This window comes from Chelonoidis abingdonii, chromosome 2 (assembly GCF_003597395.2).
Source record: "Chelonoidis abingdonii isolate Lonesome George chromosome 2, CheloAbing_2.0, whole genome shotgun sequence".
Lineage (NCBI taxonomy): Eukaryota > Metazoa > Chordata > Testudines > Testudinidae > Chelonoidis > Chelonoidis abingdonii.
Genome location: NC_133770.1, coordinates 13,429,934 through 13,455,490, shown reverse-complemented (window position 1 = coordinate 13,455,490; position 25,557 = coordinate 13,429,934). Strand labels below are relative to the sequence as shown.

General features: G+C 46.2%; 1 protein-coding gene across 1 annotated transcript in view; it reads right to left on the bottom strand.

The window, feature by feature from the left end:
- Nucleotides 1-25,557, bottom strand: part of VILL (villin like) — a 53,360-nt gene that overhangs the window by 5,885 nt on the left and 21,918 nt on the right. The window contains exons 5-17 of the mRNA XM_032794639.1: nt 22,353-22,461; nt 20,064-20,174; nt 18,461-18,660; nt 18,270-18,348; nt 12,951-13,049; nt 11,911-12,064; nt 10,175-10,275; nt 9,526-9,663; nt 7,857-8,015; nt 5,569-5,748; nt 5,005-5,150; nt 4,124-4,268; nt 1,259-1,447 (exon numbers count right to left, since the gene is read on the bottom strand). Coding sequence (XP_032650530.1) covers nt 1,259-1,447; nt 4,124-4,268; nt 5,005-5,150; nt 5,569-5,748; nt 7,857-8,015; nt 9,526-9,663; nt 10,175-10,275; nt 11,911-12,064; nt 12,951-13,049; nt 18,270-18,348; nt 18,461-18,660; nt 20,064-20,174; nt 22,353-22,461 — 1,810 coding nt within the window. The remainder of the gene's footprint in view (nt 1-1,258; nt 1,448-4,123; nt 4,269-5,004; nt 5,151-5,568; nt 5,749-7,856; nt 8,016-9,525; nt 9,664-10,174; nt 10,276-11,910; nt 12,065-12,950; nt 13,050-18,269; nt 18,349-18,460; nt 18,661-20,063; nt 20,175-22,352; nt 22,462-25,557) is intronic.

The window sequence follows — 25,557 nt, the reverse complement described above, 5'->3', positions numbered from 1 at the left end:
GCTGCAAGACGGGAACTATGTGTAGCTTTGAGAGCTGCATCAGTCACAGAGTGACTTAAGAGCTCAGGCTGCATCATTGGGTGCATTAGTATGGAGGGAAAGGCATGGTTCTTGTGCAGAATGCACATTATACTCTGTGTTATGGCCTCCATTTATCTCCTGCCTATCTGTCAGGGAATGGGTGGGATCTGGGAACCAACACAGTGGCACAGGTCCTTGCACTGCCTCTGGGGAGGTCCTCTGGGACCTGCTAGTTTTGGGATCCAAATCCCCTGCCCCTTTTGCAAGGGTGGGCAAATCCCACCCCCACTGAAGAGAGAATTTTTAGTAATCCCCCTTAGTACAGAATTACAGCAATTCTCCATCCCCTGGACAGGAATAACCAGTGTAGAGGAACCACATGGCTCTGAAAGCCATAGGGATGCCAACTCTCATGACATCTGGTGTTTTCCTTAAAGCCCCAGCTCTTGGAGTCATGGGATTATGTGAGAATCTCAGCTGTTATTTAAAAAAACAAAGTTTTTAGCCTTTGTGGTTGCCAGGAAAAGCTTGAAAATATATGATCCCTAAAGGCTCCAACACCAGAAAGCAAATAAAAAAACCTCAAGTTTTATTAACTTTTTACAATCTTATGATTTTTAAGCCAATCTCATGATTTTGAATACTTGGGTTTAGCTGAAGTTATTTGTAGTTTTCCCCCATTTCACTTACCAATATCTCTTCAACACTACTCAATTTCACTTGCTATTTCTACTCCATTCATGTGCACTCTAGGGCCATCAGGTGGCTCGAGTCTGACTTCACAGCACTGGAGGGCAGTGTTTCAGCAAGATTGTGTTCAATTAATTAAAAAACTGAAACAATTTGATTTTATGAAAACTTAACACGACAACAGACAATCCTCTGAACAATCTAGATGTTGGGCCTAATTGTCTTTAATGAGAGCTAGGTAAGCTTAAAATCCGAGTTTCGAGATTTGGGGGTTTGATTAAAATATTCATATTTTCAACTATATAAAAATAAATGAATGTATTTTCCGCCACAAAATTTGCATTTAATTGAAAAGCAATTTATTAAAGCAACTGTTTCACTTAGTTCTATTTGTGATGCACCCCAAATGACGTTCTCACTAGTTTTTATGCTACCCACAGTAGAGAATATGTAGACCCCTACCTACTGATACTTCTATGCAATACACACACACACACACACACACACACACACACAGACAAGACACACAGATTTCTCAGTAACTTACGCTCCACTTATACGGATCCCAAGCACTGAACCAGCCTGTGAAGGTAAGTGGTTCATAGCCTTGCTTCACCATTATTATTGGTGTTGTTAAATCTCTTCCAGCTGGATGGGTCTTCAGATAGTCTTTGGCTGAGGAAACAGCCTCATTTTTTTCATATGTATTGGAGGTTTTGCCAATCCAAAGGAAAATCTACAGTGGGAGAAGGCAGAAGACAAGTGAATGGTAAGAATCACTGGAGATCTGGATGGTTAGTCTTCCTCCCTATTGATAATTGGGATAATTGGATATCAGAGCAAGGCACATGACTGGGGCAAAGCACAAGGAACCCACTTTGTTGGTAGTTTGCTGCACCGGTCAAATTATTTCCTGGAACCAAATTATATTTTAAATGATGGTCTGGCAGATGTCCTGAGAAGGATGTGTCGCTCCATATAAGCTGGTACCACATAATGCTGGCCGCAGCAGCAAGTGGGTTCCCAGGTGGCACCGCTCAGGGCTAGAAAATATGCAATAGGCTCATTCGTCAGTCACAAAAGATGCCGTTAGTCACTCTAGAGATGGGGCTAAACCAAGAACGAAGAAACCAGCCTTCTCAGGACATCACGTTCTGACTGGAATGGCTGGTTCTGAAACTGTCCTTGTGACTTTGATTCTGGATTGACTCCAAAGTCAGACGGGGCCTGTTTTCCCGCTCTCTACACAGCAGTAAGAATATGAGGAAACCACACAGGATTCCAGATGACTACATTGGTTAACTATGTACAGACATACAAGGTCGAGCTACCTGTGTACACTGCGGCTCTGGCAGGGTTCTGTTGTCTACAGCTGTAGAAGACTGGGAGGCTGCACTAGAAGGATCCTGTCTAATTCCTACACACCACATCTGACTTGGTTCTGAAACAGCCGACAGCCCAGGTCAGCAGCACTCTAGCGGTATGTCTACAATGCAGCTGAAGCAAGCATCCCAGTCTGAGCTGACAGACTCACCCTAGGTCCTCTTGAGCTAATAGACTAAAAACAGCAGTGTGCACGATGCAGCAAGGCTAGCCACTCAAATCCAAGCCTGCCCAGCCCCCTGGACCAAGCTCAGGTGGCCAGCCAAAACCACCAGCCATGCGTCAATGTCCATACTGCTATTTTTCTCTCACTAGCTTGTACAGAATTAATTAGAGTCTCATAGGCTTTAAGGTCAGACGGGACTGTCATGCTCATCTAGACTGATCTCCTGCATATGGCAGGCCCCAGAACCACACCCCCACACGTGTAATACATCCAGAACCTCTGGCTGAGTTACTGAAGTCCTCAAATCCTGGCTTAAAACTTCAGGTTACAGAGAATTCACCATTTACACAAGTTTAAACCTGCAAGTGAGCCGTGACGCATGCTGCAGAGGAAGGCAAAACCCCTCTAGAGTCTCTGCCAATCTGACCCAGCTGAAAATTCCTTCCCAACCCCAAATATGCCCATTAGTTAGACTCTGAGCATGTGGGCAAGACCCACCAGTCAGCCACCAGGGAAAGAATTCTCTGTAGTAACTCAGAGCCCTCCCCATCTAGTGTCCCCATCACTGGTCGCTGGAGATACTTGTTGCCGGCAGTCAGAGATTGGCTACATGCCCTTGTAGGCAGTCTCACATCCTACCATCCCCTCCATAACCTTACCAAGCTCAGTCTTGCCCCCCCTGCTCCCCTTGCAAGGCTGTTGCAGAACTTCACTCCTCTGATGGTTAGAAACCTTCATCTCATTTCAAGCCTAAACTTGTTGATGCCTACTTGAGTCTACCTGCTCCCATCCCAGCAGCAGTGGAGACATCCCCTAATGTCCAATGCAGTCAAACCCAAATCCTCATGCTGGTCTCTGGCCTAGAACTCAAACCAAATCTGGAGCCAGAGCTGAGTGCTGAGTTTTCTGTTCAACTCTACTCTCTTCTGTTCCCTAAAATTTGGGGCAGGCTTTGATCACTGACTGTAGCACATGGAAGAGGATTTGTGGGAGGGGCTAGCGCATCAGTGACACTAAATGCTTAGCAGTGTGACGAAGAGAACATGCCCCGTTACATGTGTTGGCAAAGCCATATGCTAATGCTTTGGCTATGGGGCACCAGAACCATCATCCAGCCTCGCTGTGAATAGCTGCTTGTATATGCTCACTGCAAACCCAAGTAGGCAGAGGATTCTCAGAATTGCAACGTAATTCCCTCCTTCCTGGCAGGGCACCTAGGAAGCTGCAAGAGCAACATCTCACCAAACCGTCAGAGCCTGAGCTCAGTGGAGCTGACACATACTGCTTAGAGTGAGAGGTCAGACTAGATAGTCGAGTGAACCCTTCTGGCCTTAAAATCTACTGGATTTTAGTAGAGGCTTTGCCACTGATCTCAAGGAATTTGGGAGCTGAGCTCCCTCAGGCCTCTTTGAAAATCCCAGGTGTGGTGCCTGTTTCTTATCTGCCAAATGGGTCTAACACTGTCATTTCTTTTCAGGGCAGTGTGGTCTAGTGGCTAGAGCACTGCCCTGGGACTCAGGAGATCTGGATTGTATTCCCAGCCTGTTGGCTGACTTTGGGCAAGTCATTTTGCCTCTCAGTGCCTCAGTTTTCCCATCTGATCTTCTAATGAGACTGAGCTCCTTTGTAAAGCACTTTGATATGTATGGCTGGAAAGTGTGGCAAAAGCGCTAGGTATTATTAATTACACTGGGCTATATTATTGAGGTGTTGTGTAAATATTGGCAAAGCACTTTGAGGTTCTGGGTGGAAGAGGCTGATCTGAATTTCATGCTGAATACTGCATTAAAATAAGTCAAGCCATCAAAAATGCACAGATCCCCTGGGGAGTGGGCGGGGGGAAGAGGAGGGAATTCCACTGACCTCTTCCCAAGTGTCTAGTAACATGACATCATCTTCATCCAAGTCATCCTGGCAGAAGCCCACCACTTCCGTCATGATAAACCGCCCTGTCTGGTTGGAACATTCAAACAGGCGGGGCTCGTATCGGACAGTTGATTCTTGGAATCTTGGCAGGGCGAGAAGAACCAGGAAATGTGAAATCTTTTCCCGTGTTTTGAGTCCAATACCCATTGTAGACACTGGCTGTGGCCACTAGGGGTCAGACTTGTACATGGCAACACCCATCAGCTGTGATGAAAGCTGGTAGGTGGGATGGGGAGAAGTTGCTGGAATCCTTTTGGGAGTTGATCCCAAGGGTTCAGAACCCCTCTCACCCCCACCGAAAGTCAAAGCAAAATTCCACCCGAACCACCAAAATTTGCCTGCCTCCAAGTTGAAGCCACGTTAATCCACCACGCTTTAAATGGCTCCCGCGGAGACCTGTTACCTTGCCCAGGCTCAGCTTAGGTGGAATGGAGAGGTCAAGTTTGTTCCAAACAGGTTTAGCTTCCTGAAACTTCTCGTGTCCCAGGCAAACGTTTGTAACAATCAAACCGATCGGAGCGTTCACAGAGCCCTTCTTCTCAGTGCCAAGCCTCAGACCAGTTCAGATCGGGATTTCAACCCCGTTCCCCAAGAAGGGCCAGACCCAGTGCCCACTGGGGTGAATGGAGGTCTTTGCATGGACTTCACTGGGCACTGGGTCACATCTAGACCTTGGGGATGCTCCGAGCTGGGATTCTGTATTGGCCCATTCTAGTTAGGGCGCCTAGCTTGGAAATCCTTACCCAGTCTTCCTGCAAAGACCTGACTCTCTGCTTAGTTACAGCCGAGCAAGCCCACTGCAGCCCTTAAAGAATTACCTCTTGTCACTGGCATAGGGGGCTTTTCCTCCCAGTGCTGCCCAGAACTCCACTGGCTCTTGCCCCTCCAGAACGGTCTGCTTGTCCCGTTTGGAGACGATGTTGGCCACTATCTTCGCCATCTCTCTCTCATCCCCACTGCAGCCCTGCATTCATGGCACAAAATCAGAGGGGTTCAAGAGGGACCTGGCAGAAAAGATCTGTGAGCTGAGGGTCTGTACGTCATTTCCCTCTGCTGGAGAGAACTAGAGCTCCCCCATCCAGTGGCTGGGCCAATAAGGGGATGTGTTAATTCTGCAGGGAGATATTCTTTCCTCTTGCACACGGCACAGATGTCAGTCAGTGTTATAATTGTCGTTTGCAGTCATCTAGGTCCAGACCCTCAAAGGCATTTAGGCACCTAACTCCCGTCAACTTCTCAGTACCTTTGAGGATCTGGGCCCTAGGGACCGATTCTCCCAGTGGACCCATTGAAACTGATGAGACTATTCGTGTAACCAGGGACCAGTCAACAGGAGTGAGGGTGGCGGAATTGGGCCTTGTGTAAACATTACGCTTGCTTACCTTCCCACACCACAGGTAGCAGACCTGGTTGGTCGTGAGCAGGAAGACGTCGTTGGAGTTAAGGGAGGAGGCCCGGGCTGGCACCTCAATGGTTTTGGTGTTGAACTCATCAGTGCCTCTCACTTGGAAGAGACGGACCAAGGGCTCGGGCTCATTATTCTGTGCGCGACTTGTGCCTCTCTACAAAAATCCAGATCGCGTCATGAGGTGTGATGGGCGCGAAAGCCCAGGAGGCCTCTGGCGAGAAGAGCAGACTCAGGCGTCTTGCCCTTCAAGCTGCCAGAATGGAGGGATCAAGGGTCTGATAGAAAGCCCACTGGACTCCCTGGGAGCCTCTCCACTCCTTGGCCCAGGCCCCTAACCTCCCACAAGGAAGACAGCCAGCATGCTACATGCCTGCTGCGGGCATTTGCCAGTAATACAGGGGCAGGAATGGGGAAGGCCAAGGAGAGAGAGTCTCCAGCCTGCCTTGCAGAGCAGGAAGAAGTTGTTTCCCTGACTAAGTGCCCTGTGCAGAACTTTCTTCAAAGTGAAGCAGCTCATCTTTTCCTTGCCCCCTCCCTTCTTGCTTTCCCTGGCTATGTGCATTGGCCATATGAATGGAATCTTTAATTCACCCTACAGTGGCTGCACAGCACTGGTTTGAAAGGGAAGCCATAGTTAGTGGCTAAGGGCCTGGTCTGGGTGTCAGATCTGAGCGGAGGCTGTATGAGGTCAATATAAGGACCCCGATGGGGTCAGTATACGGACCCCAGTTGTTCCACTCTCAGCTATGCCAGTGGCTCTCAACCTTTCCCGACTACGGTACCCCTTGCAGGAGTCTGGTTTGTCTTGCCAAGTTTCCCCTCACTTAAAAAAGACTTGCTTCCAAACTCAGACACGAAAATACTCAAGTATCACAGCCCACTAGTACTGAGAAATTGCTGACGTTCTCATTTTTACCATATAATTATAAAATAAATCAACTGGAATAGAAATACTGTACTTACATTTCAGCAGACAGTATATAGAGCAGTATAAACAGGCCATTGTCTGCAGGATACTTGAGTTTGTACTGAGTTGGCTAGTGCTTTTTATGTAGCCTGTTGTAAAACTAGGCAAATCTCTAGAAGAGTTGATGTACCCCTGGAAGATCTCTACATACCCCTAGTTGAGAACCACTGAGCCATGACACAGACTTGCTTTGTAATGAGGGGCAAGCCGGCTAATGGGCAATGCTCAGTGTTGGCCTAACTCTACTCCCAGAGAAGCCAAGCATTAGGTCAGCACTGAGCAACCTTGGGCTTACCCCGTGCCTCCATTTCATCTTCACTTGTAACACAGGGCCCAGGAGCCCCAAGCAGGCTTAGCTGTAACTAGAGAACCTATGAAATGAGCTAACACTCCGCAGTTCTGTGACAGGGAGAAGGTTTGCAGGGAACTTTGAGGCTGGATACTGGAAGATGCTGTCAGACAGCATACGAACATCTGCTGTGATTTACGGCATAACGTCTTGTGTTTAATTCTGCAGAGTCTCCGAGGACAGAATTTGAATGCAAGACACTGTACAAAATAATTAGAATCTAGAGATGGAAAAGATCTGAGGGCTTAATCTAGTCTAGGCTAGCCCCGTTCCCTATGAGATATTTACTGGTGCTTTGCTCAGCCTCGTTTGAAACATGCCAGGTGGAGAGGGGGAGCATTGCCCAGCGGTTTTTCAGTTCCCTACGCTGTCACAGACTTCCTGCGTGTGACCTTGGGCAAGTCACTTAACCTCTCTGTGCCTCAGTTGACCCTCTGCAAAATGAGGATAATAGCCCTGCCCTCCTCCTCGCAGGGGGGTTGAGAGGTTAAATCCATTAACAACTGAGCAGGCTCAGCTATTATCCCAACACGGGCTGAATAAGTTCCTATGACAGAAGTATGGGTTTCCAGCACTTCTGTTTGGGCTGTGTCATAGTCTTCCAAGAGACCTGTCAGGCAATTTCAGTCTAAACAGTGCCATTCCTCCTGGGGATGCTTCCATCTACCACCCTGAACAGTTCCTCTTCCTTCCTGGTGTAAGCTGTGCCTATGCGGCGTGGTGCTCTGTCCCTTTCTTAGTGACGGCTAAGCAAGTTAGAAATTGATCAGCTGGTTGCAGGTTTGGCTAACAGAGGGGTGTCTTTCAGCTCAGGCAGCAGGGGCTTGCGCACTAAGTTCCAGAGATCCCGGTTGTGACCCTCATCACTGACCACCCACCTAGGGGCGTCAGAGTTACCCTGGTGTTTACATTCTTCAGCTATTTCTGGAGTCAAAGTTGTTATTACCTCATAAATAATCAGGCTGCCTTTAAAGATGGCAAGGAAGTGCTGAGGCTCCCTGCCCATCGTCACTCGAACCTGCACCGGCTCGTTCCCATACTTTTTGTCCAGCTCCACGGCGTTGAACGCACAGGCAGTGATTTCATCCACGGACGCATGGCGGCCCTAGGATTGAACGAGAGATGCCTGGTATTGTTGTTCAGGAGAGCCATTTCAGGAGATGTTAAGCGCTTGGAATGTTTCATGGTTACTGTCATAACTATGAAGGGAAGGGTAACAGCCTTCCTGTGTACAATACTATAAAATCCCTCCTGGCCAGAGACACCAAAATCCTTTTACTTGTAAAGGGTTAAAAAGCTCAGGTAACCTGGCTGACACCTGACCCAAAGGACCAACAAAGGGACAAAATATTTTCAAATAGTGGTGTGGGGAAGGCTTGTTTTTGAGCTCTTTGCTTTGGGGGTTGTTCGCGCTTGGGACTAAGAGGGACCAGACATCAATCCAGGCTCTCTAAATCTTTCTGCACAAGTCTCTCATATTTCAAACTTGTAAGTAACAGCCAGGCAAGGTGTGTTAGGTTTATCTTTGTTTTCTCAACTTGTAAATGTTCCTTTTTGATAAGAGGATTTATCTCTGTTTGCTGTAACTGTGAACCTAAGGCTAGAGGGGGTTCCTCTGGGCTCTTTGAATCTGATTACCCTGTAAAGATATTTTCCATCTTGATTTTACAGAGATAATTTTTACCTTTCTTTCTTTAATTAAAAGCCTTCTTTTTAAGAACCTGCTGAAAGCAGAGATTCCTGTTCCCATGACTCATGCACTGGGGCCGCGAAGAACATCATGAAGTATTGCAAGATTCACTATCAAATCATGAGAGTCAGCAACACTGCCACTGCGGGTTATGGCAGTGGAGAAAAACTACAGGCCTGAGTCTCTGCTTCCTTGCGTCTTGTATCGTCAAGTACTCCTCTGCAAAGCAAGGGTGCCTGCAGCCACCTCTGGGGTGGAGCGCGGCAGCCAGCCGCACGCTCTGCATTCACTTGGCGCACAAGCAAAGGTTTACACAAGGTGCGAGGTCCCCAGGTCTGCCAGATTTATGAAAAGTGTGCGCACGTTGGGGAATGGTAAATTTTTTGGCCAATCCTTGCCATTGCTTTGACAAAATGCAGGTCGTTCAAGTGAAACCCTCTGCCCCATTTGCCAAAGGAAAATATTTGTAGTCTTCTCAGACCTGGGACTGTACAGAACATTTCCTGATGGACAGCGTGGTGGGGAATGCTATACCTCCAAAGGGTAGCATGCCCCACCCCCTTCCAGGCTCTACCATGCTTTTCAGCAGCTTCTTATTGTCTCAGGGCAGCAGTGTGTTCATGGCTTCCTTTCAGACAGCCTTGGCTGGGCTCACAATCTGAGGAACTGCAGCAGAAGCCCGTGCTGCCACTCTCAGCCTGATTCGATCATACCCTTCAGTGAAACGTGCTAGACCTCCATGTGGAAGGATGCAGAAGGTTCCACCACTTGCTCAACTGGGGTTTGAAAGAGCAAGATAGAGCCAAAGATGCTGGGTTTTCCACAGAACGAGTGAGCATTTGGGGGTTGGGTTAGTTTTGTATTTTCTTCGGTTCTGAGCTTCTATCAATTATATCCAACCCTTTCCTGCTTGCCTTTTACTTACTTGCCACATATAGATAATGTAATGAGTTCTGCCCGATATGAGGTACGTATAGAGGACCAGGTAACAATCTCCTCCATAGAATTGCCCGTAAGTCCTGGGATCCACTGGTTGCATGTGCAGATCCTCAATCCTCCACACCTGCATAGAAACCAGCTGGTCAGAAAGGTGGATTTTGCGTGTGCAAACGTGAGCGTGTGTAAATATACCCAAGCCACTTCTTCAGGGGCACTCTGAAGTTCAGGCCTGTAGGCTTTATATCAAATGCCCACTTCACAGCTACGTTACTCCATTTTTGGCCGCCTAAGTCCACCAATTTCCTCAGCCCATTCTATCAGCACTTTCTCGGCTGCTAACAACGCACAGTGCCTTACCTGAGCTAGACGAACAAACCTGCTGACTCCTTTGCATCACTGATCAAAAGACCATAGGATAAGATGTCCCTCCTCCCCCAAAAGAGTATCTGGGGGAGAGGGGATTTATAATAGCTCTTCTGAATAGTTACAGCGTTATGGGAGTTCGTTTTGGCTGCAGCCACACTGCCTTACGGCAGATCTGCACAGCAGCTTATATAAAAATGGCAGAGGCTTGGAAATGCGCCAAGGACTGCAATCCACATGAGAGAAAAATGATTTGGGAAGTGATTGCTCACCTCAACTTTCCCGGAGGCATCATCTACCATTCTCTGTTCTGCAGCTAGCTCTGGTCTGGCATGTAACTGAGAGACATCAAATTTCACTTGCTCCACCTTGGCTGTACACATAAGCAGAATACATGTTAACCAAACCGTATGAACATATAGTTTAAATACTGTACAGTGCCCCATATTTACACGCAATTATAACATACATGAGAAAAATCCTGGCTTGTAATGATCTGAAAAGCATCATATCACAAGTAAGTAGATATAACAAATCTTGCATGCTGACAGGAGTTAGATTAGAAGACCCTTGTGGTCCCTTCTAAACCTATGGTTCTATGATTCAAAGTACAAGTCTATTGTTGATGGAGCTTGGGGGTTCTGTTGTTGACCTCCTAAGAGGCCAATAATAGAATTACGGACCAATATTACTCAATCACACTGTATATTCAGAAAGGACACTCTGATTGGCTCCAATGAGTTCCAGTCAAAGTATTATTCACCTCCCAAACAATTCATGATAATTTCCTCCTTTTAAATGTTATTTTCAAAAGGAAAAATGGTTAAATTTCTGGAGGTAATGACGTGGGGGAGAGAAGGAGAGAGATGGACAATGATGAAGAACATTCAATATCTATGTAACTACAGATATTCACTTCACGTTTCTGTCAACATCCAGGTCTGTTGTCCATCAGCTCACATTTTCCCTTTTGGAACAATACACTAACACTCACCTCAAGAAAAGCCAGTGAGCCAAATTCTGCTCACGCTCATACTAGTGTAAATCCAGAACAAGCCCATTAACTTCAGTGGAGTCATAGATTTATACCAGTATAAATGAAAGCAGATTTTCATCTAAAATCTGCTTATTAGATTCATAGTTACTGATTTCTGAAGTTAAAGGAGGTTTTTTTGGTAAATATTTGCGATTCATTTCCTAACTGATTTCTTGATTGCCTCAATTTACATTTGACGTAGCTGAGGGTTTCGCTATTTTATTATGTAAGCATACAGTATCAGCAATTTTTGTTATTGCTAAATTGCTGAATCTTTTTTTTTTTTTTTTTACACCACAGAAGATGGAAGATCCGTGGTTATGGAAGAATGGGCAATCAGGCTTTAAAGATACTGAAGGTTTGAAACAATCAGTGTAAAAGATATTCTTCGGGCACCATTTTTCATACGGAAAGCAGACAGAACTCAAAATCAATGACAATAATGCACGCTGAAGATCAGCCACTGCTGGTTTGGAGGATTCACAGATTCCAAGGCCAGAAGGGACCATTGTGATCATCTGGTCTGGCCTCCTCTATAACACAGGCCACAGACCTTCCCCAAAATAATTCCCAGAGCATCTCTTTCAAAAACATCCAATCTTGATTCTAAAATGACCAGTGATGGAGAAGCCACCATGACCTTACGTAAATCATTTCAATGGTTAATTACTCTCACTGTTAAAAACTTACTCCTTATTTCCAGTCTGAATTTCACTAACTACAACTTCCAGCCGTCGGATCATGATAGACCTTTCTCTGCTAGACTGATAAGCTCATTATCAAATATTTGTTCCCCATGTAAGTACTTATTGACTGTAATAAAGTCATCCCTTACCCTTCTCTTTGTTAAGCAAAATAGATTGAGCTCTGGGAGTCTATAGCTATAAGGCATGTTTTCTAATCCTTTAATTATTCTTATGGCTCTTCTCTGAACCCTCTCCAATTTATCAGCATCATTCTTGATGATCTCACCAATTTTGCTAGTTGTGCAGACTTTGCCAAGCCCTTGAGTTTCCTCCTTTTCTGTCCATCTCTTGAAGAGCTGTTTAAACATTGCCGACTCTGCGCCGTCATTCACCACTTCCACATTGGTTGTAGCAGGATAACCCTTGGCTTGGATAAAACTCTACGGGGGGATTCCAAAAGGACTTCACTTAGCTCATACCAATCTCTGTACAGAAGTACAACTGGACTGAACGTTGCCTGGGCCTACACCAACCCCGCTGATCCAAATCCCCCAAACTCTTAAGAGGTTGGGAATGTGAATCCCTGAGCTGGACCTAAATTTTGTAACTGGCCTTTATAATACAAGACTGTGCCAAAAATCCAGATCTAGATACCCACACACTCTGAGATGTACAATATCCCAGGGCTGACCGGGGCAGCATGGGCCCATATCTGGTTAGGAATGGCCCCCCTTTCTCCCTGCTTCATAGACATATAGAGCTCCTGATGAGAGGAAGAATGGATCCAGTGGTTTGGGTGTCAGCCTGGGGCTTGGTAGACCAAGGTTCAATTCTTTGCCCTACTACGGATTTCCCGTGTGACCCCGAGTGAGTCATCGAGCCTCTCTGTGCTGCAGTTCCTCATGTACGAACTTGGGTGAAAACTACAAACTGCCTTGCCATCAAGTAGGATTTCACTTCAAGTTAGCGAATACACCATCTTCCCCAGTGAAGACAAAGCCCTAAACCCCGCAGGCTACTTTGAAAATGTCAACTACAAATTCCCATTTAAGGCTTATTCCAAAACCCACTGAAGTCAATGGAAAGACTCTTTGTGGATTGGGCTTTTAGGCACCTAAATAAATGGCCTCATCCCCCACAGCTCCCATTTAATTCATCCAAGAGTGACAATGTTGGTTTAAGTCCATTATTACTATATTGTCTTCAGTTAATATGCATGAAAACAGGCCAGCTCCCATCAATCAATGCTCCATTGTAATGATCAGCAATGTCCAGGATAGTTCTCAGTTACTTCCCCTAGCAGATTGTTTTAAATACAGGACTCACCACAGCTCGGCTGAATGCTGCTTTCTTTTCCTCCTTGCTGGAGTCTTTTCCTCTCCAAACATAGATCTTAAAACCACCTTGGTCTAAAATGTGACAGTCCTGAAGTGAAGCAAAGGAAACAGATAGATCAAAAACCCTGCTGGGGCCAGGTTTCTCCCCTTATCCAAAAAGTGTCACCTCCACTCATGTCTAGACTAGAAAATGTTGTGCCACTTTCCTAGCAGTGGTTCATGTGCACGGTTGCTAGCAGCTGTGAAAGAGCTGGTATAGGCAGCTGCACTATTCCTGGAAAATGAGTACAATGTTTTCTGCACTAGACTCAGCTCAAATGGATCACTGGAGTATCTGACACTTGTTCCAAACCCAGTAATGAGTCCTTTGCACTTTGCATCAACCAATCCGTCAGTTCCCAAAACCATGGGGTGAGAGAGACTAGAAATGCAGGCCCTGAAAGTTCAGCCCTCAGCGCTAGATTAATGAGTGGTATTGATTGTAGAGTGCCCGCTGGGAGCTATAGGAGTATGAAGCAATGCCTGACTTAGATCTGTCTTGCACCAGTGTAGGTCTGGAGTCACTCCCTGAAGCCAGAGGAGTACACTGGTGTAAAAGCAGTGCAACATCAGAACCAGGCTCCAGCCACAAGAGCAGGAAGCAGGTGCTTGGGGCGGCCAATGTAAAGGGGCAGCACGCCAGGGTCTTCGGCAGCAATTCGGCAGCAGGTCCCTCACTCCCTCTTGGAGGGAAGGACCCGCCACTGAATTGCCGCCGAAAAATGAAGCGGCGCAATGGAGCTGCTGCCGAAGTGCTGCCGATCGCGGCTTTATCTTTTTTTTCCTTCTTTGCCTCTTGGGGCGGCAAAAAAGCTGGAGCCGGCCCTGGTGCCAGATCAGAACTAGTCCATGTGACTCTACCTCAAATCCCTGACAGTCCAACTGCATCCTGGCACCCTACCAGGTAACAGTGGCCTGGTCTACACTACGCGTTTAAATTGATTTAAAGAGTGTTAAATCGATTTAACGCTGTACCCGTCCACACTACAACACCCTTTATATCAATATAAAGGGCTATTTAAATCAATTTCTGTACTCCACCCCGACGAGAGGAGTAGCGCTAAATTCGATATTAACATCTCGGATTACGGTTAGTGTGGACGGAAATCGACGTTATTGGCCTCCGGGCGGTATCCCACAGTGCACCACTGACCGCTCTGGACAGCAATCTGAACTCAGATGCAGCGGGCAGGTAAACAGGAAAAGCCCCGCGAACTTTTGAATTACATTTCCTGTTTGCCCAGCGTGGAGCTCTGCCCGCTTTTCTGGGGACCAAGGGCCAAAAATTATTTTGGGGAAAACTCGGATAATTTGCCAAGGGGGCGGCAAGCAGGTAAAAAAACAGGACAAAAAAAGGCCTCCGCGGGCGAAAAAAACTTTTTTTTTGAAAAATTTAACCAGTTTTTTCTGTTTTTTGGGGCCCAAGGGGCGGGTAAGGAGGGTGCTTTTCTGGATTTTTTTCAGGCCAACGGGGGGTAGCGATTTTGGGCAGTTTTCTTTTCCCCAAAATTCCCAAAAAAAAAAAGGAAAAAAAGGGGGGAAAGGCCTTTCCCAAGGGCCCATTTGGAACCCGGTAACGGGGAAGAAAGATTAACTAAGAATTTTCTTGAATTTTTTCCCAACTTGTGTATGGAGGGGAGGAACAAAAATTTTTTTTTTCTTTGTTATCAAGGGGGAGGGGGGGGGGCTTCCCGGTTATAAACAAAGAACCCAAACGGAAAAATGCCCCAAAAAGCGTTATGAAAAAAAAAAAAAAAAAAAATTTGTCCCAGGAGACCCCCAAAACCAAGGCGGCTTGGCTCTCTTTGACAAGGCGGTTTTTTAAAACCAATGGGAAAATGGGGAGGGGGCCAAAGAAGGGGAAAACTTTTTCAAATTTGGGGAACAAAACTCATGGATGGGAGGGGGGGGTAACTTAAAAGACTCCCAAGCTATTCACAACCCAAGGGTTTTTTTTTTCCCCAAAACCAAAGGGGCCATCTTTTTGTTTTGGAAAAAAAAGTTATTGCATTCCTTGGCTGGAGCTTTTCCCCCAAATTTTGTTTCGTGGTTTTAGGTTTTTCCCAAACAAAACAAGTGGGTTCTTGGCCGTGGTTGTCGGGGGGGGGGGGAATTAAAAGGGGGCTCCTCAGTTTTTTTTTTCCCCCCCCTCCCCAAAAAAACCCCCCAAACCGGGTTTGGAAAAGGGAAAGGGGGAAAGCAAAATCAATTTTCTTGGAACTTTTCTTTCAATTTTTGGTTTTTTCCAAACCACCCCCCCCTATTTTTGTTGTTGACTGGAATTTTTTGCTGGCTGGGCAGGACCGCGGGGATATTTGCTTTTGGCAAAGGCAAAGGTTTTTTTTGAAAAAAAGGGGAGGCCCCCCAAAGTAAACTTTTTCCCGCTTCCTCTTTCCCCCTCCCCCGGGTTTGGTAAGGGAGGTTTAAAAAACCAATTATTGGGGAACACGATTTTTTTTTTTATCCCCGGGTCGGGGGTTTTCACCCATTTTTTTTTCAGCCCCACGTGAGTGCTTTATGGTCCTTGGGGGGGCTTGGGCCTCCCCGGTTGAGGCTGGGCCGGGGGGTGGCCCTGGGGGGAAATGGGGGAAAATTTGGGGAACTCCCAAGTTTACTCCCAGTAAGGGATGGGTGTTACAAACAGGCTTTTGGTTTACAAAACTGGTCCTTTTTTTCATGTTTTATAAAAAAAAGGGGGGCAACTTGGGGGGCCTGGAGGCTTTTTTTCAAAATTTCAAGCCCCCCCTCCCCTTTTCCCTGTTGTGAAGGGGAAAAAAAGGGATTTTTCCATTACTGCCTGGGGAACTTTTGGTTTCAAATTAGGCCCCCGGGAGGCTGGGCCCCTTCCCCCTTTTTTTTTTTTTTTCCCAACTTTTTTAAACCCCAAGGGGTTTTCTCTGTTTTTCTTAATGCCCTGCATTTTTTTTTTTCTTATAACTTTCCCCCATGGCAAACCAAAATGGGGGGGGAAGATTACAACTGGGGGCCCACGGTTTAGGGCCCAGGAAGGTTTGGGGGGGAGGGGGGAGGGGAAAGCAAAAAATGCGTGAGGGGTTTGTGGCAGGGGCCCCACCCCCCCTTGTGAAATTATTTTACTGGGACCCCCCATGGAAAAGGGCAAAAGCTGTGGCTTCTTTTCTGATGTTTTACCCCCCCACTGGATTTTTCCTCTTTTAAATTTTAACACTTTTTTTTTTTGGCCCCCTATTCTTTTTAGGCAGGGGAGTTTTTGGGGGGGGATTTATTTTTTTAAGGGGAAAACCCATTTAAGGGGGAGGGTTGGGGAACTCGAGGTTTTTTTTCCCCAAGTGGAAGTCCCCCCTCAAATCCCCCATTTTTGCTTTGCCCCATTTTTTTGCGGCCCCCGGCCCGATTTTTTTTTTCCCAGGGGCCAGGGGGGGACCCTCATTTGATAAGCCAAGGCGGAAACAGTTTTACACCAGAGGAGGAGGAAGAAGATTAACCTTTGTTCAATTTTTCTTTTTTCAATTTTGCCAGGGTTTTTCTTTTCCGGGGGGGGAATAAGAACAAAAGCACCCAGGGAAAAAAAACAAAAAACCGGTAAAAAAACCCCAAATTCTTCTGCTATTTTCCATTGCCAAAAAGCAAGGTTGGGAAATTTTGGGGAGGCTTTTTTTTTTTGGCTGCTCTTTGTTTAGCGGGGGGAAGGGTATCGTGGGGGGCCCCCCTCTCCCCTTCCCTTCCGCGGGGGGGGCATCCAGTTAAACAAAAAACATTACGGTGCCGGAAAAAAAAAAAAGGGGGCCTGAAACGGGGCCCTCCCAATGGGTTTTTTTTTGGCCGTTTTGCTCTTGGCGGGTCTTTGGGGCCCAGGGGGGCCCAATTTTTCCCAGGGAAAAAAAAAACGGGCGCGGAAGGGGAATTGGTTTTTCAAGCTTGAAAGTTTTTTTTTTTTTCCCGGGAGGGGGGGGAGGAACAGGGGGGGGATTGGGGGGGGGGACCTATTGAAAAACCGGGAACATTTTTAAAAACCCAGAAACCCCAAAACGCCGGCGGGGGGACCCCCCCAATTTATTTGGATTCAAAAAAAAACCCCCAGGAATTCCAAGGGGGGCGGGGGAGGACTTGCGGGGAAACTTTATTTTGGGTAGCTTTTTTTTATGGAAAGAGGGGGCTTACCCCCCACCAAAATGTTTTGGGCCAAAAACGCTTCCACAGGGCTTCAGAAATTGACGTTAGCCTCGGACCATGGACGCACAATGCCGAATTACTGTGCCTAGTGTGGCCGCATGAAATCGAATTTATCATATCAGTTTTATAAAACCGATTTTAGCTAATTCGATATTATCCCGTAGTGTAGACATGGCCAGTGATGGAGAACTGAGCTGCTTGTTTTTAAAGGAAAAGAGAAACAACCCAGAAGAAAGCAGAACCTTTTCATCAGTGCTTAATTTGTGCCACGGCTTGTCAAGGCTAAGCCCCGGCGTCTCTAGGTTTGGCAGTTCATAGCCCTGGCAGCTCTGGGCTTGGCAGTTCATAGCCCTGGCACCTCTGGGCTTGCTGCATCAGTTATGAAAGTAAAAAATTGCTTGAGCCCCAGCACCTCTTTCATTACAAATTAAGCACTATTTATCATTTCTACTCAGAGGTGACGTGCACTAATCCACCCTCGATAACACTTTACGCTTCTACTGTTAGAAACTGAGGGAGGAAGGGAGACAAGAACCCTGGTTAGTCAGAGAGGTTGGTGGCAGCCAACAGACATTGGTTTCCCTCATGGTAACCCCCACATCTTGCAGGCTGGTTTGTTTGAAGAAATTAGTGGGGACAAATTCACTATCATATTTTAGCCAGATCCTCCCTCATGTATACGAACATGAGCTATTAACCATCTCTGCTCTGACAGTGCCTTGAGACACTTAACTGCTCCTTTAGTGACTGCCAAGGTCACATGTCCTTGGGCTGTGAGGGCGGGCAGGTCACCTTCTCTCATAGCAGCTTCAATCCACCTTCACCCATCAACCACCAAAAGCAGACCTCAGACCACCGGTGATTCCCTTTAAAAAGGCACCTGATAGTTTGAGATATGGAAGGTCTTTAAGGCCCAGAACCTCAAAGGTAGTTAGGCACTTAACTGCCGTATTCTGCCTTCGTTATTACTTGTTTGATCATTTCACTTACAGGCCTCAGGCAAGGATTCAGGTATCACTGTGCAGGTGCTGTGCAGGCAGGGGACAAGAAGTGACAGTTCTCATCACAAAGAGCTTCCAACCTTAGCATCCCCCACCCCCATTTCCCCGCACCTCACCTCGTGCTGGAGGAGATCTTGTGTGAGGGGCCGGGTGGCTATCTCCTGCACCACCAAGTTGTTGTCCTTTTCGTAGACACTAGAGGATGCAATGGGCAGAGAAAGATTCACAGGGGGCTCGGGGAGAAGGGATTTTCCTCTTGGGGGACAAACACTCATTCCCAGGGCTTGGAGGCCTAGCCCAGACTTACTGGTAGAGCCGGACATTTGCTTTCTGAAGCTCATCGGCTTTCTCATCGGGTATGCCGACCCCGAGCGCCCCACGTCTCTCCCCGAGCACTGTGTTCATGATCTGCATGAGGTCTGGTGAGTCCTTCTCATTGTCAATTATGCCAATCTGGGCACGGCCGCCTCTCTCGTCATCCCTGATGCTACGAGCCAGAGCCAGTCCCTGTAAGAGATAAGGCCCCTGATTTAGCCAATGAAAAGACTCGCCTTTCACCTCTGGAGGTGCCGGGTCAGGACTGACTTTCAGTGCTCACACAGGACATTTCAGTCCAATTTATTATCTTGGTCAATGCAGTCTGGCTGGGCAATCCGGTCCATAGAGGAGAATGGGGGCACAAGGCACCCAAATTACAACTCCCATGATGCACCATGGCAGTGTTTCCAAATTGAAATGTTTCGGTATTTAACCAAATCTGTAAATTTTCTGTAGAAAGACATTTTTTTTTTGTGAAAAAAGCTATTAAGTTGAAAACCCAATTTTCTATTGAAAAACAGTTTAGACAGAACATTTTCAAGCAGCCTTGGAATTCTAGCATCAAAGGAAATCTGGACATCATCTCTCACTGCAAACCCTCCTCCTGCTGCCACATTTCTCATGCCTGGAAATCTGCTCTTCAGTCCCTTCTGCCTCCTTTCCACCTCTGCTGAAAGCATCAGCTGCTCACCTTATCCTAGCCATGCTGCTACCTTCTCCCTGGTGTCCCCAAGGCCCAGCTCTCCGGGTGCCACAACATCCATAAAGATGCCGCCTGCCTTTTCATACATATAAAGGGGTGCCATGAGTTCACCCACAACTTCAGGCACCTCCCCTATGCCCCCAGAACTTGGTTCATACCATAAACCCTCCTGGTTTTTGATGGCCTTCCATGGCATTGGTCCTGACAACCACAGAGACGCAGTGTGTGGTCCAGTGGGATAGAATGCCGGATAGGAACTCAGGAATAGAACTTAGTCCTCCCTAACACTGCCATGGTCCTGCAGGATGATCATGGCCATGTCACATTACCGCTCTGTGCCTCAGTTTCCCAATCTGTAAAATGGCGATAATGATACCTTTGTAAAATATTTTGAGATCTATGGAGGAAAGCTGATACATAAGAACTTGATATTCTTATTTCTACTTCTGCTTTTCTTCTGCTACTTTTTCTTCTGTCACTTTGCACGACTCCACAGTACCTATTTTTAAAACAAATTTCCCCACTCCTGAGATCTCTAGTGTACATAAAGTTCCTGACATTTTAAGCGCTAGGTCACATACACCTAAATGATGTATAGAGAGGCTAAGGGATTTGCCCAAGGCCACACAGAGAATCTGCAGCAGAGCCAGGAACTGAACCTACATCCCCTGAACCTGTCCCATGCTATAACTGCAACATGATTCTTTCTCTCCTGTAGCAGTCGATAATGGGAATATAGCCCTCTGACAGGGTTTTAACTACTCATCAGTGTATCACTCGTTTGTTCTCGGGAGGCTGCTATTTTGCAATCATCATCGGTCATATTTCTCTTCATTTTTCAGGCTTTCAAAATGCCCCAAATAAATCCAACGACATTTTCCGCACTGACCCTGGATTTCTCCGCAATGTTGCAGTCGGGACCATTCCACTGGATCAGCACTTTCCCCAGGTCCAACAGAAACACATCGTCCTTATTGAAGCTGTCCCATGAAAGCTCCACCTGTCACGAGATAATGAAACAGTGCATGTTACAGGGCAACAATGATCACCAAGGTAAACCGGCTTCTGGGGAAGGAACAACATTCTGATATTAACAACATGCTTATTTTTCTCTGAAAAATCATTAAACTATCCATAACATGATCAGGGATTTATCATTTATTATCCTGTTTGAACAGATAGGAACACCAGGCATTTTTTAAAATTCAAGGAAGAATGTGTGTGCACTCCCGTGTGCAGATCTCCTGGTTCTTCTTTTAAAACTTCTAGTTTTCTGGTAACAGCAATAACCTCTGAAAAAGACATTGCATAGGAATAAATGATTGGCTGGGTCTATCGGCCAACAGCTTAGAATCATAGAAGATTAGAGTTGGAAGAGACCTCAGGAGGTATCTAGTCCAACCCCATGCTCAAAGCAGGACCAACCCCAACTAAATCATCCCAGCCAGAGCTGTGTCAAGCCAGGCCTTAAAAATCTCTAAGCATGGAGATTTCTCCACCTCCCTAGGTAACCCCTTCCAGTGCTTCACAACCCTCCTAATGAAATAGTTTTTCCTAACATCCAACCTAGACCTCCCCCACTGGAACTTGAGACCATTGCTCCTTGTTCTGTCATCTGCCACCACTGAGAACAGCCTAGCTCCATCCTCTTTGGAACCCCCTTTCAGTATGGAAACTGCTATCAATATTCGCCGTCTCACTCTGCTCTCTCACAGACTAAATCAGACTCAGTTCCGCTCGCTCTCTTGAATCATGTCCCAGCCCTAAGCTATTTTGTCGCTTCCACTGGTCTTCAGACTTTTCCGACAAATCTCACGAGATGTGGCTCACACCATGCTGAATAGAAGGGGAATAACTCTTCCCTCGATCTGCTGGCAAGCTTCCGACAAGCCCAGCCAAATATGCCTCATTAAGTCCTTCGTTGCACACGAAGGGCCACACTGCTGATTCCTATCCGGCTTGCTCTCCTCTCTCGGATAGGCAAAACCCACTGTAAGTTACTGAATGGTGTATTCTGTAAGCAGGATTTTCTAAACTGCGATAACATCAGTAAGAAGAGTGATCGGAAAATGGATTCCCCACCAGCACTACCATGGAAAAATTCGGAACTAAGAAAGAGCACAGTGCCCCAGCTCCATGTGCTTCACAGGATGAGTTGCAATGCTGGGCTTGAAAAGATCCTTTAATCAGCTGCGCAGTCCCAGCTGCCTCGCATAACAGAGCATGGGGTGTTCTATAGCACCTCTCCCTAGGCCCCCTGCTGTCCGGCTCCATCTATCTTAAGGTGTATCACAATGCAAGCCAAGGTCTCGATCCTGCATAAAGCAGGGTCAGAAGCTCTGCTGTACTGTGAGTTGGCACTGATGAAGCCAACGAGACTCTACACAGCATAAGGGTAAGCATGTGTGCAAGTCCTGAAGGATCGGGCCTAATATAGCACTGAGTGGGGGAGAAAGGAACAGCTGGGAGGTCAGCATGCACATGGTGGCGAGTCAGCTTAGACATGTGCATGTCTTGGCGATCCAATGAGGTCTTAAAAATACATATTATTGAATAATATGTTAATCAGATATAATTATACATGATATCATCATATGTAATAATTATTATTACAGCCACCTGCAGCAGGCCCTAGGGAAATGCATATACAAACCAGAACCATTTTTTCTCCAGCTTCAAACGACAAGGCTGCTACAAAATCAAGTTCATAGTTGTTTCAGTTTTAATTGTGTAAGAAATCCATGACTTCAGCTAGAAGGACTGCAAGTCTGATTCAGCTTCCACTTATACCAGTGTCACTCCGTTGTCTTCAACATTGAGTGACACTGGTGTAAAGACGACGAGAATCAGGCTCTGTGTTTGCAGCCATTGCTCAGAGGGCTTGATTTGGATCTCACACCGATGTAAGGCGCAAGTCTACTGAAATCTATGGCCCAGATGGTCAGCTGGTTCAAACTGATGTAGCGCCATAGGCTTCATTGGAATCAGGGTGATTTACACCAATTGAGGATTTGGTCCTATTGAGTTACATGGGTATAAAACCGAAGTGAGGCCAGAATCTGACCCAGATTTTTTCCCACCGGAAAGCCATATGGTATGCCAGACCGTTGACCGACAGTATTGCTCCTATGAAACTCACCATGAGTGACTAATACGAATCAAGCGCTTCTGCCCTTACCTCTGTGGCTGACACATGCTTCTTCCCCTTGACATGAAGGAGGCGTCTGATGTTGTACATATTGGTCTCCACATGCCTGAATCCTGAAGCGACTCCTCCCTTCTTGTAGCTGTTGCATAACAGGGAATCGAGGGTTAAAATTAGAGCAGGTAAGAAAATGAGGGGGTTTTTTTACAGGAAAATGTTAAGTTTTTAGCAAAAAAAAATCAAAATCCGAACTATCCAGAAGTTTGTGTTTGAAAATGCTGCCACAATGCCTCAGAGGAGTTGTAGTTTGTGCTCCTCATGCTCTCATTCTCCTCAGTAGGCCGGGTTCTCTGGTCAGATTACATCTCCTATGATGCACCATGATCTTCCCTCTTGCATCATAGGCCTCACGTGGCTGTGGTGCATCATGGGAGGTGGAGTCCATATGGCGAACCTGGCCCATAGAGGAGAATGGGATTGTGATCACTTGAAGTGTCTCTCCCATGTGTCACTGCAGAGGCATTTCGGAATTGAAATATTTCAGTCCCCAGGTGCACAGTTTTTTCATGAAAAAGCAAAATTTTCCCCAGACACTTTTTGAAAATAGAAACCATTGTATTAAAAAATCTAATCTTCCATCAAAAAACAGTTTTGATGGAAAAATTTTGACCACCCCTAATTAAAACAACATTCTGCAGGGACTCAGGATGTCACCCTGCTCTCCGATGTAAGCTATTTGTGCTTGTGCTGTGGGACATGTGGATCACAATGTTTGACTGCAGGTCCTACTGTGACCCAAGAACCACTGAATGCTAAGGGCATGTAGGATCCTCTGGTTTTCATTAGAAGAATGTCATGTAAGGTTTCCAATTAAACCCCATGTCACGCTGGTCATCATAACCATTGTGAGATGTATGTATGGACGTTGGGTAAGCAGTTACGTATATATACTGATAATTATGTGACAAAGGGACTGGTCACCAGAAAGGTGAAAAGCAGTTGGCGTTTTTTCAGGCAAGAGATGTTTCTCTGTCTGTTTACATGTAAATTAAATATTGTGCAGTTCACATCCATTTACAGTCTGAGCAAAATTCTAATCAATAGATTACAGAGGTTGCAGGAAAAAACAAACCCAGCCGGAGTTTATCCTGTTTTGAAGAAAGACAATGAACTTTTGAAACTCGATCTGGGGATGCAGATGAACCCTCCCTCCCCAGTTATTCCTTCAATCTGTGATGACAAGCAAACGTGATCTTATGAGAAAGCACCGCAGTAAAATTGGTTGAAAATGCTGGGGAAAGGAATTAGGGGAAGCTACCCTGTAAGAGACAGGGATGTCTTTTGAGTTCACTTTAGGCTCTGGAAAGCATGTTATGATTTTTCTCTGGGCAACCATTTGTTTCCAATATTCTTACTTTCTACCACTTGAATCTCTGTTCTTTGAAAAGTTTATCAGTATATATAGAGCTGTGTGTTAAGTAAATGGTGATGCTGAGTTGAATCTTGCAAGCTGGGCAGGGATGGTGTCCCTAGCCTCTGTTTGCCAGAAGCTGGGAATGGGTGACAGGAGATGGATCACTTGATGAGCACCTGTTCTGTTCATTCCTTCTGGGGCACCTAGCACTGGCCACTGTTGAAAGACAGGATACTGGGCTAGATGGATCTTTGGTCTGACCCAGTAGGACCATTCTTATGTTCTTATATGTACTATTCCTCTGGGAGTAGCAAATCTGAGACTTCCATGAGTGCTCCATGGAACAGGGGCTGAGCATTCCAGCAGGATGCTCAGATAACTTGGATATTGATGTGTGCATACCGCTAACCTGTACTGAGAGAGAGAGGCCTGGAGGGAAGTCTTGTGTTGCCAGAAACTAGTGGATTCAGGTTGCTGATATACACCAACTGCCGGAGGCTGGGACTGGACGACAGTCGATGGATCACTTGATAACTGCCCTGTTCTGTTCATTCTCTTTGAAGCATCTGGCACTGGCCATTGTCGGAAGACAGACTATTGGGCTAGGTGGACCATTGGTCTGACCCAGTATGGCCATTCTTATTTTGTTGACGACTGCCTCTCGCTGCTTCTTCTTAGCGTATGCACAACGTGCCTCAGTTGGCACGTGACCAGGATTCATCACCGAGTTTGGTCCGCTGGTTGAACCATTAGCTTCCCTGGCTCAGGCCAGGCACCGTGGGGAGTGTGATGCCTCGTGACACTGGGGTACCCTTGCCCCACACCTTTGTCACAAGGCATAATGTCATTAGTTCCTTCCAACACAACTTTATGATGAAGACACAGACACATCCCAATTCCTGAGCTGTTTTCCCGGCTTGTGGGGTGCACCAGCAAGGAGTGGGATGGGCAGCACCCTCTCACGATCACCATGCATTTTGCACAATCTAACACCTCACATGCACGTATCAAGCCTTGAGCTAAGTCTCAGAAATGTGCATGCCTGGGTTGGAAAGAAAAGATGTAGCTTGGGGATTTTATAATAGTTCTAGCCCAGTTGGTAACACACCAGTAACATAATATTTCAACTTGGTCCACAAATTTAATAATAGTTAATAAAATGGGTGCAAAATGCTATCAGCAATGTGAGGGGGGATTCAGGTTTCATAGCATTTTAGCCTGGCTTTGCACAGGTATGAATAACTATACAAGGTATGAGGCAGTCTCGGAGAGAAAGGCTGGTCCAGTGGTCTAAATACATTTGAGGCTGTAAAGCATTCATATACTCTGGTAATGGAGGTCACGTAAGAGCCTAAAATAGACAGATTGACTCCATTGGAGTCACTGCTGAATACTGCCTATGTGAGATTAGAGTCATGTCCTGTGCAGAGTTTGTTTTATGAAGGTCCTAACTATGTGTCCTGGTTACCCGAAGTGAGACTCAGACTTGCTTGGGGTTTAATGAAAAGGAGGTTTTGGCCCATCCAGTTTTTACCCTGCATGTACTGTAAAGATTCAAAGGATTTAGTAGAGATGGGTGAAATGTTTCCCATTCCAAAATAAAAAAACTGGGGAGAAAAATTTGAGGAAGGAGTTCATGAAAATTTCCCCCTATTTTGACCAACTATGAAGCTGGGTCAACAATTTTAAGATTTTAAAATTGTGATGAAATTGTTTGAAAATTTGGGAAAATAACAGGGAAAATTTAAAAAATAATAATGTTTTTGACCAGACCTGCAGCCTAGTCTGAGTGCTTGGGCCAGCCTGGCAGGCTCCAATTATTTC